This window comes from Osmia lignaria, chromosome 15 (assembly GCF_051020975.1).
Source record: "Osmia lignaria lignaria isolate PbOS001 chromosome 15, iyOsmLign1, whole genome shotgun sequence".
In the NCBI taxonomy this organism is placed as follows: domain Eukaryota; kingdom Metazoa; phylum Arthropoda; class Insecta; order Hymenoptera; family Megachilidae; genus Osmia; species Osmia lignaria.
In genome coordinates, this window is record NC_135046.1 from 12,663,007 (window position 1) to 12,686,369 (window position 23,363).

The 23,363-nt window shown below is 33.0% G+C and overlaps 5 protein-coding genes across 17 annotated transcripts; 4 read left to right on the forward strand and 1 right to left on the reverse strand.

Annotated features, from left to right (window-relative positions):
• Positions 1–3,370: 3,370 nt before the first annotated feature.
• sra (RRM_RCAN_like domain containing protein Sra) lies at positions 3,371–6,935 on the forward strand. 6 transcript variants are annotated; one of them, XR_013063496.1, is made up of 6 exons: positions 3,396–3,741; positions 4,368–4,630; positions 4,706–4,895; positions 4,968–5,120; positions 5,195–5,525; positions 5,605–6,935. XR_013063496.1 is itself a non-coding variant. In XM_034333217.2 (5 exons), exons 2-5 carry the CDS (start codon positions 4,373–4,375, stop codon positions 5,320–5,322), a joined length of 729 nt encoding a protein of 242 aa, XP_034189108.1. In that variant the 5' UTR covers positions 3,371–3,525; positions 4,368–4,372; the 3' UTR covers positions 5,323–6,935. The 6 variants fall into 6 exon arrangements, 5 of the variants coding, with proteins under 5 accessions (XP_034189108.1, XP_076548594.1, XP_034189107.1 ...); XM_034333217.2 differs by having other exon boundaries at positions 3,371–3,525; positions 5,195–6,935; XM_076692479.1 differs by having other exon boundaries at positions 3,395–3,741; positions 4,372–4,630; positions 5,195–6,935.
• Positions 6,907–12,533, reverse strand: Cul5 (cullin 5). 3 transcript variants are annotated; one of them, XM_034333195.2, is made up of 11 exons: positions 12,452–12,533; positions 10,845–11,054; positions 10,587–10,766; positions 10,385–10,526; positions 9,995–10,309; positions 9,444–9,916; positions 9,105–9,368; positions 8,878–9,033; positions 8,349–8,629; positions 8,148–8,271; positions 6,907–8,070 (listed from the first exon to the last, which is right to left on the reverse strand). In XM_034333195.2, exons 1-11 carry the CDS (start codon positions 12,467–12,469, stop codon positions 7,876–7,878), a joined length of 2,358 nt encoding a protein of 785 aa, XP_034189086.2. In that variant the 5' UTR covers positions 12,470–12,533; the 3' UTR covers positions 6,907–7,875. The 3 variants fall into 3 exon arrangements, with proteins under 3 accessions (XP_034189086.2, XP_076548584.1, XP_034189087.2); XM_076692469.1 differs by lacking the exon at positions 12,452–12,533 and adding an exon at positions 11,608–11,741; XM_034333196.2 differs by lacking the exons at positions 6,907–8,070; positions 8,148–8,271; positions 12,452–12,533 and adding an exon at positions 11,608–11,741 and having other exon boundaries at positions 8,349–8,663.
• On the forward strand, positions 11,725–15,980 carry Ero1L (endoplasmic reticulum oxidoreductin-1-like protein). Of its 5 annotated transcripts, none has more exons than XM_076692475.1 (9): positions 11,725–11,865; positions 12,996–13,255; positions 13,411–13,614; positions 13,695–13,852; positions 13,920–14,105; positions 14,185–14,231; positions 14,294–14,642; positions 14,716–15,009; positions 15,083–15,980. In XM_076692475.1, exons 2-9 carry the CDS (start codon positions 13,130–13,132, stop codon positions 15,132–15,134), a joined length of 1,416 nt encoding a protein of 471 aa, XP_076548590.1. In that variant the 5' UTR covers positions 11,725–11,865; positions 12,996–13,129; the 3' UTR covers positions 15,135–15,980. The 5 variants fall into 5 exon arrangements, with proteins under 5 accessions (XP_076548590.1, XP_076548591.1, XP_076548589.1 ...); XM_076692476.1 differs by lacking the exon at positions 11,725–11,865 and adding an exon at positions 12,283–12,439; XM_076692474.1 differs by lacking the exon at positions 11,725–11,865 and adding an exon at positions 12,544–12,630.
• Positions 15,981–17,481: 1,501 nt separating this feature from the next.
• On the forward strand, positions 17,482–19,394 carry LOC143306097 (D-aspartate oxidase-like). Its single transcript, XM_076692477.1, has 7 exons — positions 17,482–18,015; positions 18,169–18,381; positions 18,441–18,666; positions 18,735–18,802; positions 18,879–18,996; positions 19,062–19,163; positions 19,237–19,394. Exons 1-7 carry the CDS (start codon positions 17,831–17,833, stop codon positions 19,345–19,347), a joined length of 1,023 nt encoding a protein of 340 aa, XP_076548592.1. The 5' UTR covers positions 17,482–17,830; the 3' UTR covers positions 19,348–19,394.
• A 58-nt stretch (positions 19,395–19,452) lies between these two features.
• LOC117608289 (Tubulin tyrosine ligase-like 6B) lies at positions 19,453–23,022 on the forward strand. Of its 2 annotated transcripts, none has more exons than XM_034333173.2 (12): positions 19,453–20,023; positions 20,100–20,187; positions 20,254–20,544; positions 20,624–20,780; positions 20,852–20,952; positions 21,015–21,143; positions 21,227–21,452; positions 21,521–21,702; positions 21,770–22,004; positions 22,086–22,247; positions 22,305–22,650; positions 22,772–23,022. In XM_034333173.2, exons 1-12 carry the CDS (start codon positions 19,744–19,746, stop codon positions 22,963–22,965), a joined length of 2,391 nt encoding a protein of 796 aa, XP_034189064.2. In that variant the 5' UTR covers positions 19,453–19,743; the 3' UTR covers positions 22,966–23,022. The 2 variants fall into 2 exon arrangements, with proteins under 2 accessions (XP_034189064.2, XP_076548585.1); XM_076692470.1 differs by having other exon boundaries at positions 22,305–22,646.
• Positions 23,023–23,363: the final 341 nt, after the last annotated feature.

The following is a 23,363-nucleotide window of genomic DNA, read 5'->3' on the forward strand; positions in this document are numbered from 1 at the left end:
TAGTGAACATTATGCTAAAGTAATACATTTCATTTTCGTATTCTATTCAATTATCTAATGTAAAAATTTTTCAATTTATTCTTGATAAGTATTTTGTAATGTTATAGTAAGTTAACATTGTTAATAAACGATACAAATCCCACATCCTAACCACACACACACACATGTGGAACTTCTATCGTGGTTCACTACTGGTTCACTACTTTTGTCAGTCGCCAAAATGTATTACACTTAAAACTAAACCTTGTCCACCGCCCTCCACCCACGCGAGTACATCTAAGTACCCGAATGAGCTTTGGGCATAAAAATGAACAAGGCCAAAGGTATTTTCACCTACCAGTTTTCTTCATGTGTGCTGAAATGCCTAAGCTAAAACGTATGATTAGCAAAAACTAAAGATGATATTCTCACTTTATTAAAAGTAAGAATATCGGCGAAATTTCACGGCTCCGATTTAGTATATGGGCTGGCCCCCCCAGGGGGTTTTATTTTTAATAAAAGTGACTCGACTTTGCAAATATAAAGTTTGAAGAGCAAATACAGAAAAGCAAAATTGAGCAACTATGACATAAAACATGGTGCACTGCTAATATCAGTTGGCAACGAAGGGTCTCACGCCCCCTAGACTTACGCCAGACGCTACATACCACCCACCCCGCCTGGACGTCGTAACGCCAGGACAGAATGCACCCCTTCGCTAAGAGCGCTACCCGCCCGTCCAACACGTTGCATCCAACGGTGTCAGATTGACGGACGCCCATAGTATAGACAAAAGGACTACAGTTTAGAATATGGTAACATATTTTCATATGTTCCGTATTCTAAAGCTGCGCCTGCAAAGGCCTAGTAATGCATGGGTTTATCTCCCATGAGATGGTGTTCACGGTCTTATGCCGCGGAATCCTTGTAACTAATTTTATTAAATAAATAAAAGATTGGATTGAGTTTAAAAACCAAAAGGATTCCCACCAAATACTAGTCAGTGCATTGTCATATTTACTCTCGCGTTGGAAATTTTTCGCAACACTAATTAAAATGGAAAATCCTGATTTAAAAACATGACTAGTACGTAAACATCTAACGGGCTAATATTTCACTATACTGATGAATGATGAGTGTGAATGATAAGTGTTTAGGGTCGAGAATCGTGAACGTGACAGAATGAATTTCAAGTTCGAAAGGGAACTTTATACAATGCTTGAAGAGCAAATACTGACCCCCCTGGGGGCCAGCCCATATACTAAACTGATGCCAATTTCACGAGTAAAATCGGAAAAACGGTTCAATTTCAAGAGCGTTTTCGTTATCAAAGTAAGTAGTTATAATAATTAATAGTATTCATGCTTATTACTTTGATATTGAAATCCGCTCATCGCGAAATAAATTCTTGTACATATAAAAAAGAAAGTGTATTGTGAAGTCGGAGGGTCATCCGACTTCTCTACATTTTTAAACTCGAAATCTATATATGCAAATATGTACAAGAAAACCCTATCCTGAGCTAAGGCATAAAATACACAAAAAAGCAATTTGCACGATTATCATTGTATAAAATGATACAGTGATATTCGTGGGTCACTATGCTCGCTCAAAAATAAAAATTACAACCAATTCCCGTGTCGATACGGACCATTCGTCCTACGACATGATGGGAACCGGAGGAACTTTAAAGCATGCGACTCACCGATCGTTGACTTGCACCACTGCACTCGCTACGCATCTTATTGTTAGATTGACCCATAGCTCGTATGTTGGCTCGTCAAAGAAACGGTATCCCCACTGGCCAAAGCACTCATCTGAAAGCATAAAAATCACGATTCTTGAACGATATATGTTTTCTCTCAATTTGTTGTAGTTAATATGCTAATACATAGGATAATTCAAAAATATGCATGCAAAACTATATGGGAATAACTACACCATAAAACACGGTAAAACACATGCAAATACATTCCAAAACACTCGAAGATCAAAACCATAGAACACTATAAAATATTTGCAAAATTATAGTAAAACACATAGGGTACCAATCCATAAAACCTACTAATAAATCCATATAAATATGCCAAAACACAAAGGGTACTACTCCATAAAACCCACTAATAAATCCGTATAAATATGCCAAAACACATAGGGTACCACTCCATAAAACCCACTAATAAATCCGTAAATATATGCCAAAGCACAAAGGAAACCACACCATAAAACACAATAAAGCACATGCAGGTACATGGGGTACCACACCACACAGTACACTAATGCACTTGTATAAAAATGTCAGAACACATGGGTGATCACACCATAAGACGCACTAATATATCCGTATAAATATTCCAAAACACAAGGGAAACACTATAGGAAACACCATAGGCACACATAGAAACACTTGTGGTAACACACTGATAAATCCATGCACGAATATCCATAGTGTCAACCCGTACCGGTATATGTTTGGCAGCTCCATCCGTATCCTTCGGCGGTCGCGATAAGACTGATTAGATTTGACCTCTCTACAGGTCGCGCATGTACCGGCGCGCGGCGCGCGCAATCAAGCATGACGTTCCGCTTAACCGGTTCCGCAGATTTAATTATTTCTATCTGATATTTGTTAATATTTGTTTAATTATTATTTTATATTTTGCAATTGTTTATTAATCAAATTATTGTTATATCTATTTAAATTGTTTATTTCTTTACATTTCCGCGTGGGTATATTGCAAAATTTTGTTTAATTATTCTATTAAAAATTATTTAATTATTATTTTTAATTTTACAATTGTTTATTAATCAAACGAACGAACAGCGCCCTACAGAATGAACGAGAAACTAAATTTCTGGTCTGTTTTACCTTCTTGACGTCTTTCGCGAGTGAACAATCAACGAAATCGTAGTTTTCAAATTACTTCTACCTGGAGACTTGTACATCATCCCTTGGGTGCTCGTTTTATTCTATCCGACCCAAAGAATATCAGTCTGGTCCCTACTTGAACATACGATTCACAGAAATGTTTATATTACGAATAAATCATAGCAGGTGAGTCCGATCCGCCATTTTCTTGACCGTTGACAGACAGCAATTTCAATATTTTATAAGTTTTTGACGATTTAGATAATGTGAGGACCAGACAAATATTCTTTATCACCTTCTGAACACGTCCCTCAAATTCTTTTACATTCTATTTAGAAATGAGGACGTAATTTGAAAACTCGCGTCTAGGGATTTCTCTAAGGACTGTCGGTAAAGTTTTCGACGCTTGCATCACCATTTGAGTGTTGAAAGTGGTTGAAAACTCGCGTCTAGGGATTTTTCTAGGGACTGTCGGTAAAGTTTTCAACGCTAGCATCACCTTAAAAAAACCATTTACATTGGTTTGTTATCTTTCTATTTATTTCTTACAGTCTATGAGTGTAAAAGATTGCACTACAATAATAATAAAATAGTAAATACAGTGTGCAATATCGGAAGTGGCATAAATGGTCCACAATACGTTGATACAATGACAGATTTTATATGTAAATAGATAAGTACGTAAATAAATAAGTAAAAAAGTAAAGAAATTATTCTCGATACGGATAAGTATTAACAAAAGAAAGGTGTTATACATTCAATTTAGCCGCTTAAGAAAAGTTAGGCAAGTATTATCTGTGTTCGGTCAGCTGATTAATAACTTTCTCACTAAAGATGATGCATGTCATTGGTGTAGTAGTAATTGTAATTATTTAATGAGAATTAAAATAGTGGTAAATATATTTATAGTTTATTAATATGGTTAATACGAGTTTTGTAAATATGCATGAGCTTTGAATTATTAATGGAAGCATTTTTAATGATTAACATATATTTCATAAAGGAAACATGACTTTTTCCCTTTTTTTTTTAAATAAAATAATACGGTATTCAAATAAATGTTTAAAAACAATTAAATTTTATGCTGTGTTATTTCAACTAATATTTAATTATCATTTAACTTTCAACAGTTAATAAATACTAATTGAAAAGAGTACAGAAATAATCACATTTAATTTGGTACATAAAATTACATTTATAATGAAGCATTGAAATTTGTTGTCATGGTTAGAAATATGTAAAAATACATTAAAGTAGTTTTTTCAAAAGACGTACAATAAGGATTTACATGTATTTGTATGTATTTTCCATAATTTCATGTTACATATGTTATTTGGTTGTGAAGTATATTGTATTATAAGAAATTACATACTATTGTTGATTTGAAAATATAATAATTTTACTGTCTTATTTTTTTAGTTTATTGTTTTATTGTAGATGTAATTGATTTATAAATGTATAAGGAAGCTGTACTTTTATTTAAATGCTATAATTTAATGTTTTTATACATTGCAAAAAGTAAGCATGGAAGAAAAACGTGGTTCTAACATAGTGGAAGATGAAGATCTAGAAGAAACAGAGAATATAATAATAAATGAAGTTGATGGATTACCAAATTTACATCCTAATTACCAGCAGTTGGGGCTTGAGTTTGATGTACAGAAAGATCATAATGATTTAAGTACAAGGTCTATGGAAGATTTAGTACATGATGAAGATTTGCCAACCTCTGTCATTGTAACTAATGTAGACCCTCGGGTTTTTAAAAGTGATGAATTGAAGGTGACAGAAAGATGTAATGAAAATCAACATAACAGCAATGGACTTTTTTTAAAAATATTCATTTTGTTTTCATAGAAAGAAATAGAGAATCTCTTTAAAAGATTTGGAGAGGATGCTACATTTCAATATTTTAGATCATTTAGAAGAATGAGAGTAAATTACAGTTCGCCAAATGCAGCAGCAAATGCCAGAATACAGTTACACCAAACACATTTTGGTGAGACCGATATCAATTGTTATTTTGCACAACCTGTTACTCCCATAGGTTTGTAAAATTGGGCTTTGTATAATAAAAGTTAAAAGTAGTTTTACTAATTAAAAACAATGTAATTTATAGACATAGAAGATCAACATCTTCAACCACCAGCTCTCACTAAACAGTTCTTAATTTCACCACCTGCATCACCACCTGTTGGATGGGAACCCAGAGAAGAAAACGAACCTTTAGTTAATCATGATTTATTAGCAGCTATAGCAAATTTATCTGCAGGTATTAATTAAATAATTCAGAAACTGTTTCTTTTATATTTGATGTTAAGTGAATTACATAAGTAATTTTTGCAGGAGGTAGTCATGAATTACACCCTGGAGGTTCAGGACAACCAGGCATAGTTGTTCACGTTTGCGAAACGACAAATCCTATGAAAACCGTTCCACGTATTCAACATACACGTTGTCCAGAACATTCGTAAGCAATTTAACTAGAAATATTGTCCATCCTATGACAATGAATTATTTATCCATCCAGCAAGCAATTAGAAGCATTACAGACAATGATATTCAACATTTAAAAATTTGTTATTGTCATATTGAAAAATTGATATTTCATTAATTTGTGATAATAATTATCACAGGAAATGATTTGTAAATGTTTTTTGCTCAAATACAAATATATGTGAGTATTACATGGGAATGATAAATGTGGGATAGAAACGTATTTGAATATTTTGTCACAAAAAATTATTTATTTTCAGATAAATCATGTTATTTCATGCTGGTATTGCAAATAAAAATATATTGTCAAAAACGTGATATAACTTGACATAACTTAAAAATCATCGAATACTTAATAATGTACAAATAAAATATTAGAAAAACAATTTCAGGATAGTTTCATAAATTTTGTAGTGATTCTTATAATTCTTCTGATTTGAAAATATGATTGAAAATATTAGATGCTTATTTGACATTTAAAAATTAATAAAACTAACAATACAGTGTCAAGGATAAACGGTATTGAAGTTAGCAATATCAAAACTATTTCAAATTGATGTCGCAGATATTCTTAAAAAAAGATACATAAAAATTTATGATTGTAGAAGAAATAAATAGGATTAACTTCTTGGTCTAATAATTGTTTTGAAATTTGAAAAATAATTAACTTGAAAATACAGATTTGTAAACAAATAGGTATATGTGCGCTAAATTTAAGGGCAATTATAAACCTTGATGTATATTTAATGTACATACATGTTATTATGAAAGTGTACCATGTAAACGAAAATTAGCGCTGTTAATACTACTCTTGATTATAGTTTAATTAATTAATATTCAAATTAAAAAATGAATAATTTCGTTTCTTTTTTAAACAGTGTTACAACTTTTTGAAATATACACATCGGTAAATAGACAATTAATAGCATTGTTTTATTTGAAAAAAAAATTGAAATTAATTGTAATTGGAAATATTGCATATTATTCGCAATGTATTAGTGTTATTATTTTATTGTAACAGTGATATTTACATATACATGTACGTAAATGTATATAATGTTCTCACTCACATGAAATGTGTTTCATATTGATGTAAAATTTAATCTATTATAGAATCTGATATAGAACTGTTGAAAGTTTATAAATATGTTATAATAAATTACTTTTGTGTGAATAAATACGTTATTCAAAGCTTGTCTTGTGTGAATGAATGTTATACAAAGTAAAAAAAATTTATTAACGATTATTTATTCCGTTGAGATTATACGTATCTTAAAGTTTGAAAGAGTGATGTTTGTAAGAGAATGTTAATTTTAACGAAATGATTCTCTTAAAGATATTTCTGGGAAGAATGTAATGAGATGCGTCAAAAAATATAAAAAGTTCTTTTTTAATTCAGAAATTGTTCGCTTTTACACTTATTATTAGCTTATTGAAATAATATAAAAGCTTTATACACATATACGGTATTAATAATATTAAGTCACGATTTTATGATTCATGACGTAATTGTATGAAATTTTTTTCAGTACAGAGATTATAACATTGTTTTATTAATTTAATAAAATGAATATGAGTTTTTTTAATCATACATTTACATGTTATAGGCCATTTGATATACCCTTCCATTACATTATCCTCCAATCTAAATCTTTGCAAGTAAAAATATACATATATTCAGATTAAAAAGTTGTGATTTTAATTAGTATAAAACAGAATGCAGAATGCAAGAAAACTTACATTTAGCTTATAAGCTTTCTATAATTCAAAGTTAACGAAAATTAGCTACACTTGAAAAATATGTACACATACAGAAAATAAACATATTCGTCTGTTTATATCATTTGCATTGGGTACATACATTACGTAGTGTAATGTACAACGTACGTGATTATTAAAAAATGAGAAAGATCTATAATTTTTACCCAAAATTATGTGAAATTTTTAAGGGATTTATAAATTTTTTAAACATTCGATATAGTTTTTTTAAGTTGATTACTTTAATTGCATAAAACTATTTAATTACCTTAAAATCACAGAGGTTTCAGAAAAACATTGATCTATTATCTTTTGTTTATGAAATTAAGTTACCTATAAAATGAACAATACAATTTTCTGAAAGCGTAAATTATTAATATCACCAAATATATCTAATCGGAAACTTTTAAAAATGTATACAGTTCTCCATAAATGTCTTCTAATTTACACTTTCTTATAAAAAAGTTTATAATAAATTTTGTCGTTGAATGCACCGAAATATTATAGTAATTTGTTTACTTAACAATGCATATTACCTTAATCGGAGATGGTACTATATTTAATCGTAATTTATGAACGATATGATGTCGTGTATCATTATTAATTTTTTAGTTAAAAGATGTTCATTACGAACATGCTGCAAACAACATTAATATTTTTTCAATTATATTGGTATCTTTGAGCATACACTTTCATAAACAAGAACTGAATTTTTATAAAAATATAATATTAATTATAAGAATTTGAATAGTATATGTATGTATAAACTTGACTTATGCCATGTACACAAAAGTATTAATATCGTCGTCATGCCTGCGTATGTATTTATGTTCTATGAGCCATTCAATTTGTTCCTTTATCATCTTTTTACTTGGTAAAAACATATTCTTTAATATGTCGATTAATTCGGTTTGCAACTGAGCATTGTTAATTTTTTTGCGCATTTTTAAAATCTTGATAATTGCTTCCTATTAAACAAGAAACATTAAAATTGTTACTTATGAACAAAAAAATAGAAAATTATTTATTTTGATAAAAGACATACCTGGACCCTTAATATTCTAAGTTGTACAATAGATTGGTTATCTTCTTCTTTACTTCGTTCAGTTGACAGCTGAAGTCTTCCTATTAGATTAATTTTACCCCGTTTTTGTAATTTTCCATTTTTTCTACAGATTGAAAATAGAGGTTAATTGTCGATTTTATATAAATGAAATTGTATAATTTTTGAAAATATATTACTAACATGATAGCGAATTCTTGATTCACCCAGAATCTCGTATCATTTGCAAAATCTTTGGGACTATGTGCATGCGGTTCTACTAAGAGGAGTTGACGCTTCAGTTTCGGAAAGGCACACAAAGACCATAAAGTCCGTCTTAGCTCAGGATCAGGAAGTTCAGTGGCCAAACGTAAATTTTCATATGATATCTTCTCAAACGGTCGTTGATTCCAAGCAAACAAAACTGCCATTTGAAAAGTTGTTACGTCCACATCGAAGCGTCCCACTTGGTTGGAAAATGTTATCTGCAACACCATCCAAATTGGTTGCAAGGTGAAGCTGAAAATTAGAACCGAGATATTGAATTTTTTGAAAAGTTCTACCCTGTACCCACGTTTACTGCCTCAGAAAAATTTATCTTGTTCTGTTTTAATAAAACATAGTTTTCAATTATCAACCCATTGTTTATCTCATAAAAATTTTAATAAACGTTTATTTTAATTATAATAAACATTTATTTTAATATTTTATGACAAGACATATTCTTTCTTACCGTGCCATTTGACATATGATGATACCACTGTAATTTCCTTCCACTATGTTTTTTTCTATAAAATTCTTCTACTTCAGGAATATAATCTTCTAACTGTAGTGGCAAACTTACAGTGACGCGTTCACTACCTCTAGCCCATGCACCAGCATTTAATATCTATAACAAATTTTATTGATGTACATTTTCTAAAATAAATATAAAATATTTTTAACTATTCTAACCAATACCTTAATATTTATGCTATCTGCAATAGCAGCTCTACACTGTTCCTTAAATTGTTGATTAAGATCTTGTGATACTTTAATATCTTGAAACATTCGAGCTAGTTTATTAACATAATCAGCTGGCATTCCTACTTCGCGGAGCCATTCTACCATATTCTCTTCTTTTTCAGAATCCGCAGATGTATCTAATATTAAGCGCCTTGTTAAATGAGCTTTATGATAGCGCATAAATACATCCTTATTTTGAACGTATTTTAATACTAATAACTAAAACGAAATCAATGTATGATGAATATGAAACAAAGTAATTAAATGTTATAGATATACCAAAAATATACTTACTACATCCTTTAATTTACTTTCAATTTCATCAGAAGTTAATTTTTTACTGAGAGGTGTTTTCCTAAGTAACATATCACAGTAGTTAGCAAGAAGTTCGGGACATTTTGATTCAGGCTGTCCATTATTGTTGTTGTTAGGTTTATTATTCAAAATCGTTGTACCGATACCGGCACTTTGTCGAGCAGGTAATTCTAACCTAAATACTGTTGCATCATTTACAACTAGTTTGTAAGCTTTGTCTCGAGCGGTTAGAAATCGGGGATCGTCGTCAAACGCTTCTTTCACAAGAATGGAAAATCGACGAAAAAGATCTAATAGTCTTTCAACATATTTTTCGGAATCTTGAGTGATGACATCTACAACTGACATCATGTCTGCCAAACCTGCACTTGCTATATGTTCTTCTAAATTTCTTAACATAGGACCGACTCCTTCTGGTACTCTATCCATTAGTTTCAGCATTAGCCTAAGTTCTATAATTATGGTTTATTTGATGTTATTATTACAGAAACATTACTAAAATATTATGATGTAAATGAAAATACACTTACTATCTGTTTGACAATGTTGAATCATCCTTGGACATTCTGCTAATATAGCTGGTTTAAAAGTAGCTACTAGCACGCGAACGCAACAATCAGTTAAAAGTTGTACACTAGCACTGTTTGGTTCTAAATATTTTTGTGCACGAAGTTCCTCTTCCCTTAACTTTGCATCTGCATAACGCATATAATTCTCTACTCCATGTAATGATAATTGTTCTGGTGCTTTAACCCAATAGAATGCTTCTGTTGCTTCTATGTATGCTGCTTCAAAATTTTCTCTGTAGATTTGAAGCTTATCCGTCGTATTTGAACACAAATTTACTGCAATTTGTAATAAAATTTTAAATACTCAACAACACGTTAGAATATCTTGTATGTTACTGTAAAATTTATTACCATAAGATTCTCTAACACCAATAACAAGCTGTGAATCAAATGCTTCTCCATTTCTTTCAGCACGTACAAGCCTCATAGCCGAATCTTGAAGTCTCTGTTTAATTTCCCCAAATATACTTTGATTCCAACTATCCAACATTAACTATAACAAAAGCAATGTGTTATACAATTATATATTGAGAAATTTACAAGAAACTCTTACTTTTCTGACAATATCATCAGGTTGATTCTTTTTCTGAACACTGGAAGTTGTTTTCCCAGCAAGAGATGTTTCTAACTGTCTAAATGGTGTCGGTAAATAATTGCACTGAGCAAAGAACTTTCTCCATTCAGTTATGTATGCTTTTAACAAAGCTTGCTCTTCCTGATGTGCTAAGACCCTCTATAAAATAGACAAAGTAATAATTATTCTTTTTCATCATTAACAACAATTAATGATACAAATTAAAATATTATCTACCTGTTGAGCTTGTTTAATAAAGTCCATTATATCCTCTTTTAAGGCATCTCTTAACTTAGGAGGACCTTTTTCATCCCATACACATACTAAATGAACAGAGTAAAACAAATCTTGCCATTCTGCTTGAGTTACAGGTTCCTGTTTGATTAGTTTTAAAATAATTGGTCGCATACATGGCCATTTGTCTTCAAATGTCACTTGACTTTGGTCCTAAACATATAATACAGTAGATATGAGTGAACTTATTGCAATAATATCAACTGACTATAACATCTCATACTATATTCCATTTAACAATAACTCTCAAAATACAGGAAATATTTAAATAATATTTATAATATTGCTACTGTGTAGTCAAATATAAATAAATGAAATATGCAAAAAAGTACTGCTTATTCAAATTGTTTTATTCCGTAACGGTTTATTGTTTAATTTAAGAAGATACAGCAACGAAAATTGGGATACAATTATTTAAAAAATATAATAATAGTCCATATTAATTATTAACTAGCCGTGATCATAGTATTGTTACGTGGATATTTTCAAATATTTAGTATAAAATTGTGTGTATATCTTTGTGCAGGAAATTTTCAAACGTTTTTTGACAATTCAAACATTGTATAGGTTATCAAAATTTATGTATCATTAGTGAAGACAAAATAGAGCGGCAGGAAAGCTAAAAAGATTTAAAAATTAGTTTAGAACGTACGGTTTAGTACAAACTAACATTAAATACAAATTTCGTTATTTAATGACAACTAACCTTTAACATCGTCGCCATCACAAATTTTTGACATGTCCTATACCACAATACGTCTACGCCAATGAATACATACATACATAAAACGTTACGAACTTAACTATAAGGATTGGTTCAAGCCTGAGTTTATATTTTTATTGAATTATTCTATAGTTCGAATATATTTTATTAGTAATTCCATTAACCGGTCTTCCTATTTAATAATTTATAAATGTTAATAGGTTTCTTTACTTAAAATATTACTTTACACAGTGCATAAAGGTATGTATGGTATATTGCGTTTCACGATGATGATTACATCTATGAAACATCCAAATATCCGAAATTTTTTTGAAATATCAATTGACTTATTGAAAACGTTGAAAATAAATAAGTATATTAATTGATAAAATGAAGAATTCGAAATAAAATCAAATACATGATATTAAGAATAATGGTATATTTTAATGTTATTCTATACAATTTTATGTCGCGTAATTTGAAGAGCTCTAAAATTCTCATAAAATCGGGCTTGAAAAAATGAAAAAGATACAGATCGTCATCTTATAGGAATTGTGTTTCAACATCTGAAATACCGACATCGCTAAAAATGTAATATTTTTGTCAACTGTTATGTTGCGCGCTCTATAATAATTTAGAACAAACGATCGATGGATCGTTGATAATTAAAAGTTTATATACAGAATGTATTAATAGCAAATAAATGCTATATAACGAGTAAAAATAAATATTCTATAATTTAAGCAATCAAAATTTTTAATTTTAATGATTTTGCAGTTTATGAAATTAATGTTTTTCCTTAAAAAGTAATGAATGAAAATTTAATAAACTTTATGTAAGTACTTACATATGTACTTATGTACATCAATTGTTATATAGTTATACTCGGTATTTGATAAATATAATTTTCTAAGTAAACAGTTTATAGTGTATGTACTGATTTGTTATAAGTGACAAATACTATAAGTACACGTGGATCTAAATTTGTATCGTAGATGAAAAGGGAAACGGAATATAACTTCACATGTTTGTATAAAATTATTGTTTGACGCAAATATCTGAATTTAATTTCAAATTATTTTGTACTTATTGTTAATCTTTTGTCACAAGTAGTCTCATGATGTTGCATTATAAAAAGTGAAATGTATGTTAAGATAACTGTACATTCTGTACGTCAATGATGTGATATCTGTCACGTCCTCAAAAATGCAGATCATATCAAATATATGTTCTTCCTGGTAGCAATATCATTATATTTCTGATTTTATTTAATTATTATTAGTAAAATAAAAGAATATCATTTTTCTGTAAACACGTATATAGATTTGTGTAATGAATAGTATAACATTAATCAATAGGCATGATGAAACTATCGATAGAACTTATTTCAGCAACAAGATTTACGTTTCTGGTGGCACGTAAGCTCACGAAGTGTGGTCGATGTTATCGAAAGTAGGAAACGTATTTTACCGCAATAGTTATCAGTTCTAACCGTGACTGAGGAGGCGTACCAGTGAATTTAATCATGAAAATTGAACCCAGTGAAAACATGTTTCGTACTTTAATATTGCTTACTCTACTTTTACCTTCTATTGTGTACTGTAACTATTTTATGACAAACAATGAGAAAAACGATCAGTGCTTTTGTAAGGTATTGTTTTCGTTGTTTTTCTGTTATTCAAGTTTCTTCATAAAAAATAAATATAACCTACGAGGATATGTCAAAACTGTCAAACTGACATATTGTACTATATAATGCATTTTTATCAATAGCTAAATAATTTATTTCATTAATAAAACTTCCAGTTGAAAGGATCAATTGATGACTGTAGCTGTAGCGTAGATACAGTGGATTACTTTAATAATATGAAGATTTATCCAAGACTTCAGAGTCTTCTAGTCAGAGATTATTTTCGCTTTTATAAAGTAAATTTAAAACAAGAATGTCCCTTTTGGACTGATGACAGTAAATGTGCTATGAGATATTGTCATGTACAGCCTTGTCAAGATGTAAGTGACTAATACATTGAATAGAATATTTGATGTTCTAGGATATTTAAATGACAGCATGAAATATTTCTTTATTGTAGGAAGATATTCCAGATGGTCTGAAAGGAGATGTACTTAGGAATATTCACTTTAATGAAAGTCCTGTAGATAAATATAAACCTATAAATCAGTTTAATGATTGCCTATACAGTGCTAAAGATCATAATAAGGAACTTGGTTATTTAAACACAACAATTAGGTAAAAAAAAGAGCTATTTATATATAATTGATTAAATGAACGAATTATTTCAATATTTTTCTTTTAGCTCAGAAAATTACAAAGATTTTGAACTATGGCAACAGTATGATGATGCTCAAGATAATTTCTGTGTGAAAGAGTCAAGTCCTGGAGAATATGTAAACCTTTTACTTAATCCTGAAAGGTATACAGGCTATAAAGGACCTAGTGCACACAGAATATGGCGCAGTATTTACATGGAAAATTGTTTCAGGTTTGTGCATGAATTTGTGATATTATTTGTGATTGCAATTTAATGCTTTTGCGTAATATCAAATGTTAAATATTTTCAGACCTGAAAATTCACCACATAATTTCATTCAGTCTTCAAAAATAAATGGTAAGTATAAATGGTATAGTGTCATTGTTGTAATAGACTGAAATATTTTCTTACTGTTTTAGGAATGTGTTTGGAAAAAAGAGTATTTTATCGCGTTATATCAGGTCTTCATGCCAGTATTAATATTCACTTATGTGCAAAGTATTTACTATCTCCAAAAGATAGTTTAGCAATAGTACCTACTGGCCAGTGGGGTCCTAATTTACAAGAGTTTCAGAACAGATTTTCTCCAGAAACAACTGGAAGTGAAGGTCCAAACTGGTTAAAAAATTTATATTTTACTTATCTACTTGAATTAAGAGCCTTGGCTAAAGCTGCACCATATTTAGAAAGAGAAGAATATTATACTGGTAACAGAGCACACGATAACGATACTCGCTTAGCAATAAATGATATTCTAGCTGTTGTTAAGTAAGTTTAATTAGATATATAAATAATAATTTCAATATTCGCATAGCTTTTATATAAATTGAATTTTTTTTAGATCATTTCCAGAACATTTTAATGAAAGCGTTATGTTTACTGGCGGAGCGGAAGCTCTGTTGTTAAAAGAACAATTTAGACAACATTTTAGAAATATATCTCGTATTATGGATTGTGTAGGGTGCGACAAATGTAAACTTTGGGGAAAGCTTCAAACGCATGGTTTGGGTACAGCATTAAAAATTTTGTTCTCGGGAAAATTTGACAGATGGGAACCGACATTAAATCACTTCAACAAGAAGACATTTTTCTTAGAAAGAAGTGAAATCGTTGCTCTTATAAATGCTTTTGGAAGGTAAGCATATAAATGATTCGATAAATAATATTTCAAGTAAAAGTTACAATTTGTAATTTTTTTAATTTTGCAGATTGTCGGAAAGTATCTTTGAATTGGATAGATTTAGACAAATGTTGAGATAGTAAAGCAGTAATTACGAATGAACTAATTAAGTTAATGCAGTAAAATACATCACACAAATAAATTTGTATATGAATTATACATAAGTAAGTTTGTCGAGCAGCTGATTTATATAAGCTATAAATTATTTACAATTCTTACATCATTTATTAAAGGTACGATATAAAGTCGCAATAAAAATTGCTACAGTTTATGGGTAATTGAGTTTTACATTCTTTGTAAACATTACATTTCTAACAAATTTTGTTAAACTTTTATTGCGATTTTAAGGGTAATTTAAACTCCATCTGTGATAAATATTTTGTCTATGGAAAAAATTTTCATACCAACCCTGAAAGTAGCACATATAGAATTATAATTTTTAATAACATTTTATTGTTATTTATAAAATTAGTAAATTGTTTCAATTTATATCCGTGCTACTTCCGTAAATATGTCAACTTTAGAAAATCGTAGCTTGTTGGTAAATTAACTTTTGTTGAAAGAGGCAGTTGTTACTCAGTGTAGCTGATCCGTTATATTGTACATAACAATCAGTTTAATCAAGAATGTCTAAAGAAAAGAAATTGTGAATCGTTCTGTTCGACAGTTTATTATAAGATAAATTATAAACAATCGTCCAGGGTGAACCATTTTTGTATAATACTACGTATTTTTTTTAAGAACCTTCTATTTCAAGTATTTTGTATTATTGCGATAAAGAAAGTAGCGTAAAGTTTTACATTATTTTCCGATAAATTTATATACAAAAATAAAGAAACCAGTGTACTCGTATTTCCATACAGTAGTAATAATTTATAAAATATCTAATGTTATTGTATATACATGTAAACCTTATTTATTATCGCCAAATTATATTGATGAAGTATTAAATAAACACATTTGGTTTACTTTTCAAATTAAATCCTTCCTTTAAAACTTGGCAACATTTTTTTGAATTATATTACAATGATCTTCGAAGGAAAGACATCCCTTCTAGTTTAGCTTTTATAACATGGACGTAACCAGAATAATAAGTAGTATTAATCTGGAGCAAAATTTTAGACTTTTAGTCGGTCCAACAACCTTCATCTGCTATACAAGGTGTTCGGCTTTGAGTGTTAACTATAAGAATCGAACTCGATTGTGGTCGTGAACAAACTACTCGGCATCGCGACGAGCTCGTTTCATAGCCGACACTTCCGCGGCTGTGCGTGCACACCACGCGCCCACGGACTGATCGGTATTTTTTATTAATAATTCAAATATTAAACCTTAACAAGAATTTTGGCAAAGAAAAAGATTGTTCAGATTCACGGCAGCTATAATCTCCTGAAAGGATACCGACCCAGAGGTGAACACCTTGTATTACTGGCTTCCATAAACTTACTAAATCGTCATTAACATTATATGCATTCTTAACGATCAGTTTATCGTGAAAACATAAAAGATCGAAGGAGCATTGGCACGCAAAGTAGGATGTAATAACAATGCATCGTCTCAATAGTAATCTCGGATAACAGACACTCAGGTGTCTGCTATCTGAAGCTACCAAACGCATTGCGAGCGTAACAAAGAAAGATTTTCAACCAGTTCAACGACGAGAGGGCTTTGCTGTTTTGTCAGTCAGTAATATTCAAACAATTCGGTGTTAGAATATTTCAAATCAGTTCTGTTTATAGTTCCTATAAACTGTGGACAGATCCATTTCTCTGAATTGCAATTCTCGGGAAGCAGGATGATCGAGATCGACGGAAAGAAGTTACTTTAGAGGGTAAAATGCTTTTGTAAAAATTCTTTCGATGTCATTCTCTTTAACACGTTCTTATACTCATTTTGCATTTCTTAATTTTTCGATAAACTTCAATTCGTAACATTGAAACTTTAATTAGTATTGTATTAGCGCTTGATGATCCGAGGGATAATAAAGGTGTATAAAAGCGAAACGTGGTAAAAGAAACGAGTTTAACTTCTTGCTTTCTGTCCTGTCACCTATACCCTTTATCGCATTTCCGGGCTGTATTATGTCTAGGGGACTCGTATGCGATGTAAACAAATATTCTGTATCGTCAACTGTCATCAGGCAGTTTGGTCAGCCGTCTTGTGAGAGTCAGATACGCATTTATAGTCCTTAGTCGACTGATCGCGCTTCGAAAGGATAGTTTAAAAAATATTTTTTGTACCGGAGGTTGCTTCAAGTGAAACCTAAACGCGTATTGCACCATCGGTAAGCAGAGTGTAAGACCTTTGAGATGCGATATTTAAAGTATTATGCTCTGTTTATCGTCGGTGCGGTACGAGACTGGCATCGTTTGGACCACGGACTCGATAATTCATTCCTCGAAGGATTCAATGATTTTCACGATTCCCATATTCTAGCATAACCATTGCCGAGCTTTAAACAGGCATTATGCTACGAATATGCGAATTCGTAAGTTCAACGCGATCCTCGAATCATCTTCGTTCATTATTAGTGTAAACGATGTTTATAAAAATGCGCCTGGTAGACTGACGGAGTTTCTGCTTGAACCTTCTACATATACAGAATGTCGTCGAACTTGGGGTTATCGTTAGAGCGATGCAACTTCTTTTTAATTTCTCGTACAACCATATCGCGACAGAAAGTGGGAACCTAGCGAGCAGTTTACATCTTGGTGATTGCTACACCGATCCGTGGATCAATAATTAAATCCCAGAAGCAACGAAAATTTTGGTGAAAATGCGCGTTGCAATAATTGGCGCCGGTGTAATTGGGATGACGAGCGCTTTAGCGGTGAAGAACTCTTTTCCATTGTTCGAGGTGCACTTATTCGCGAACGAATTTTCACCTGACACCACCGGCGACGGAAGTGCTGGACTTTGGAGTCCATACCTCCTTGGAAACACCCCTCCTGAGAGAATACTGTGAGTATCTCGAACGTTGAGGTACGAATAGAAGAAGAATTCGTAGTTGAAAGATCACCGTTATCACACAGATGTTTTTATCTTTTTTCTTTTGCAATGTTTGAAGCTATCTACAGCGTGTTCCAGGATTTAAAATAATTGAAATGTTGACAGAAAATGGGGAGGAGCTACGCTCCGGTGGTTGGAAAAATTATGGAAAGAGGGTTTGGCCCGCGAAGCTGGAATCTCCTTGATACCTGTTTATCGTTGTACCAGCGATCCCAAAGGATTTTCCGATTCTAGCTGGACGAAATTGGTATACGGTGCGCACCGATTGACAGCCAAACAGTTGAAGAGATTAAACGAGGAAAACAAGTCGAATTACAAGTAAAGTATTGGCAAAGTTAAACGGATGCAATAACGCTAATTTCTACTGACTATTTTAGAGACTGTTGGATGTTCTCGACCTACACGAGCGAGCCTGTTCTTTTGTTACCTTGGCTGAGGGAACAATTTTTGAAAGCTGGTGGAAAGGTTCGAAGAAGTAAAATTCATAGATTCGACGAGCTGATCGACGATGGATACGATTTGATAATAAATTGTAGCGGTCTTGGTGCGCGCGAACTCGTTAGCGATAACACGGTTACACCTATCAGGGGGCAAGTTACCAGAGTTAGTGTTCTTTGGTAACTGGACGCGATCGCATAAACATTTTTTCAATCATTTCTATATCGTTTCAGGTGTCTGCTTCTTGGGCGATGCACGCATACTTGGAGGACGACGACGATGGAAATTATATAATACCAAAGTAGAAAAAGAATCTTTCAGTTTATACCAGTAGTTTACACAGCACCCTGTGTATAATATATCTTTTGTTTTTGAAGCTTTAATAGTACGGTGATTGGTGGTACGCATCAAGAAAATGATTTCGACTGTACACCACGAGAGGAAGACTTTAAATTCATTCACGATGGATGTTGTCGAATTGTTCCTGCTCTACAGGTAGCGTTTCATTTAATTTCTTTACATTTATGGGAATTATTAATTATTGGATTTTTTTACTACAGAAATGTACAGTGATAAAACAATGGGTTGGTCTTCGACCAGGGAGACCGGAAGTCCGCCTGGAACCAGAAGTCTACAAATCGTCGACAGGCAAAGAAATCACGGTAAAACGATTATCAATCAACCTCGATCACCAAATCGATCTCGATTAACAGGAATTTGTACGATATTTCGTAGGTGTTACACAATTATGGACACGGAGGAAGCGGTGTAACTTTGTGTTGGGGTTGCGCTTTGGATGTCGTGGATATAATACGAAACTTGAAAGGATTAAAATCGCATTTGTAAAGCTTGAGATACATAGAGGAAGAATATTATTAAATAATTGAAACATTTTCGAGTGTATTTCGTCTCTGTATTCTGTATTCCCTTTCCTTCGCGAAATGAAAAAAAGAAAAAACAATTGAGCAGAGGAGCGATGCGTGAAACGCGACCAACCATTTCGGGAGCGGCAGGAAGTAAAATACCACCGAGTTTTGGTTTTACCTCTGCCAATAAATTCATCACAGTCCAATCACCCTTTTACCGTGGATATCATTAATTTTATCTTTCCATATTTCATCTTTTCTCTTCGTGATTCGTGGTTGCAGTTAAACGGGCAATACGATGCGTCTGGTTTGACGTGTACGATGAAATTGACGCCATGCGAGGGCAAATCGTTCAAAATAATGAGATAGGCCGGTCATGAACGTCGACGAACGGAATGAGAAACATATTTTGATGGTGGTGCGCGAATTCGAAACTAGTGACACGAAGAAGAGCCATCCTACGATCGGCGAGATTAGCAGCGAGTCTGATTCCAGCAGCGAAGTGCGCTCTTGTAAAACTGTGTACAGAAATCGATGTAAGAAGATCGTCATATCCGATACATCGTCCACCATTCTTCCGTTCACCGAATTTGCGAAAAATAATCGCGAAACCAGCACGATCCATAAGAATCTTGCCGATAGAAAAGATGACAAGGGTAGTTATCATTTACCGCATCTAACCTGTTACGATCTACCTGAATAATTGTAAAGAGTTTCTTTTTTATCGTACAGACCTGTCGTTCGGAGATACAGACGGGGAGTCGCGGAAAGACATCGTTGATGGAATTTCGTCGAAAGCGAAGAGAAAGAGAAAGCGAAGGTACGGTATGTTTTCGTACGAATTGAAAATAATGTTTATAACATTAGGGTTTGTTCGATTGCAAAGATGTTTGACGATATGCACGAGCAATTGTAAATACGAGGTTGTCAGACGAGTGGCGACTCGTTTCGGAATGAAAGAGGTCACCGAAGATAGCAGCTGGAACTTGTACTGGACCGACTTGAGCGTGAGCGTGGAACGAGCGAAAGACATGAAGAGATACCAAAAGGTGAATCACTTCCCTGGAATGACAGAGATCTGTAGAAAGGATCTGCTCGCTAGGAATTTGAATCGTATGCTCAAGTTATTCCCAAAGGACTATAATTTCTTTCCAAAAACCTGGTGTTTTCCAGCAGAGTAAGGAAAAGGATCGTCAAACTGATATCTCCCCGTTAATTTCGATTATTATTTGACGAGCGACGATTAATATTTTCAGCCACGGTGAAGCGATGGCGTACGCGAAGCTGAGACGATCTAAAACCTTCATCATCAAACCAGACACAGGGTGTCAAGGTCGTGGGATTTATTTGACGAAAAATCTGAAGGAGGTGAAACCAACCGAGCGTATGATCTGTCAAGTTTACGTGGCCAGGGTACGCGAGCATTTTTAACCTTAAGCAATTCATTTGTACTCTTCTTTGGTGAAGATCATTCGTGTCTGTAGCCTTTTCTGGTGGACGGCTACAAATTCGATCTTCGTATCTATACGCTGATTACCTCCTGCGATCCTCTTAGGATTTACGTGTACAACGATGGCCTAGCCAGGTAACTTTTCTTTCTAACAAATCGAGATGCTCGCAAACTCAATGTCTTTTACGTTATTGTAGGTTCGCGACGAGCAGATACAAAGAACCGACCGGTCACAACACATCCAACGTGTTCATGCATTTGACCAACTATGCTGTTAACAAGCACAGTCGAATGTACGTGATCGACGATGAGATTGGTAGCAAAAGGTCAGCGTTTGCTAGTTTTTTCACCTACTACTTTGACCGTCTGTATATACTACCCCGTTGGAACGTACAACTTTCTAACTTAGGAAAATATCTACTCTGAACAAGTGGCTGAAACTGAAGGACGTAAACGTTGACGATCTATGGCGCAAAATCGACGAGATCATAATAAAAACGATCCTAGCTGCGTACCCTATCCTTAAGCACAGCTATCACACGTGTTTCCCTACGCACGATAAAACGTACGCGTGTTTCGAGTTGCTAGGCTTCGACGTGTTGCTCGATTGGAAACTGAAGCCGTATCTTTTAGAGGTAAAGATAAACCGATTGATCGTACGAAAGAGAGAAATGACTAATCGTCAAAAGAAATACTACGGTAGGTTAATCATTCGCCGAGTTTTCACACGGATGCGCAAATCGACAAAGACATAAAGGAGGGACTGTTGACGGACACCTTCGAGATGTTGAACTTGAATCAATGCGACAAGAAAAAGATCATCGAGGAGGATAGGAAACGCGTTAGGGACAGATTGCTTCAAGGAATAAATTCCAAGGATGGCAGGTGAACAGGATTAATAAAAATATTCTCGTAACGTGTAATTCTTTGATCCGTTATTCGTTCGATACAGTACGAACGATTCGACGATCGGCACGATGAAATCAGATAAACCGGAAGATGATCAGCACCAAAAGCAATTCAAATGGGAAGACGATCACATGGGCAATTTCCGTAGAATCTATCCGTGTTCCGACACTGAAAAGTATCAACCGTTCTACAAGCAAACTGGCATTTCCGTATATCAAGATACGATCGCGTCGAGGGCACGAGAAGAGGCATCGAGAATTCAAAAGGAAGAAAACGAGGTGTTTGTCTCACTTTTAAAAATAATACAATCAATAGTAGATACATATTTATCTTCGTTCTGGAAATTTTTCAATCTATAGATGAAAATCAAAGAACAAGAGACTAAAAGGATCAATGGAAAATGGAGCGATTCGAAACTGCACGCGGAGAGTCCAGACGCCCCAAAGAAATTGGCCATTATGAACGATCAAGAAAGAAGTAAATCCGCGTTACCGTCGAAAAGACATACAACCCAGGCGAACGTAAGCTTTCTTAGATAAAAATAACACCTTGACCAAATAACATTTCGAAATGTACAGGTGAGGAAGCAAACTCATTCATCCACGAATACCTCGCGCTCCTTCGAGCCAGAGATCATCTGCGAATCGGAGGAAAGGGAACGAGTCACCTCGTTGGCTCAACGTGACTTCTTGATCAAGAGTTACGGGATGTTGGAACAGATTTACATGGCGATGAAGAAGAACGGGACATTGCGTGCCGTTGACGAGAAGAAGTACGGATTGTACGGGAGACTTGGTTACATGGACAACGCGAACAAAAATGTCAACTGTTGTAGACACAAGTGTCAACTTCACCATCATCCTGGGCTAGACGCGAAATACGAACCGTGGTCGAATCATTCGTCGCAGTATTGCCTGAAAGCAAGTAAAGTGATTGAAATAAAAATTAAAATTCGTGCCTTCTTTGTCTTGCGTGTTCTTTCGATTCTCGTACATTTGCAAGAAAGTTAGAAAGCATGAAAAAAAGGAATTTTAATGGTTCACAGATTTCGAAGTAACGTGTAACGAGGCGCCTGTTTACGTTCGACCAAAGATACCGCAGAAATTTTGGCTCGAAGACTTGAATTCGAATGATCGAAGCGGTCGAATCACGAAAGCACACGTGGCTCGCACTTTGTCGAACATTGTGCGTTTACATACGCTCGAGAAACGTGAAGAACTTAATTCGTTCAAATCGTAGCGAATAACGAATACCCCTTTATTGAAAGAAAAAAAAAAAAAGAAAAAAAAAGAAAAACTAATTTAGTAGTAAGTTTGAAAATTATTGTAACGTTTGTAATTAATCATTTTTCCCTGAAACAATAGCTTCTGACTGTCAATTCAATTACCTACAATTTTTTTTTAAAAATAAATATTAGCTGGAGAATTTTTTTGATATGTTACATTGTAATTAATAAACTATTACGATCGAAATTTTTGAGACAAGATTCTATAACGCGATGGGAGGTTTCTTAAGCGTATATCGTGAAAGGATAAATTAGTAAAAATTCTAATGAATGGATACAAGAACGATATAAAAATCAACATGGTATGGATTTGTTATTTCAAGTGCCATATAAATATGTACAATGAGTGAAC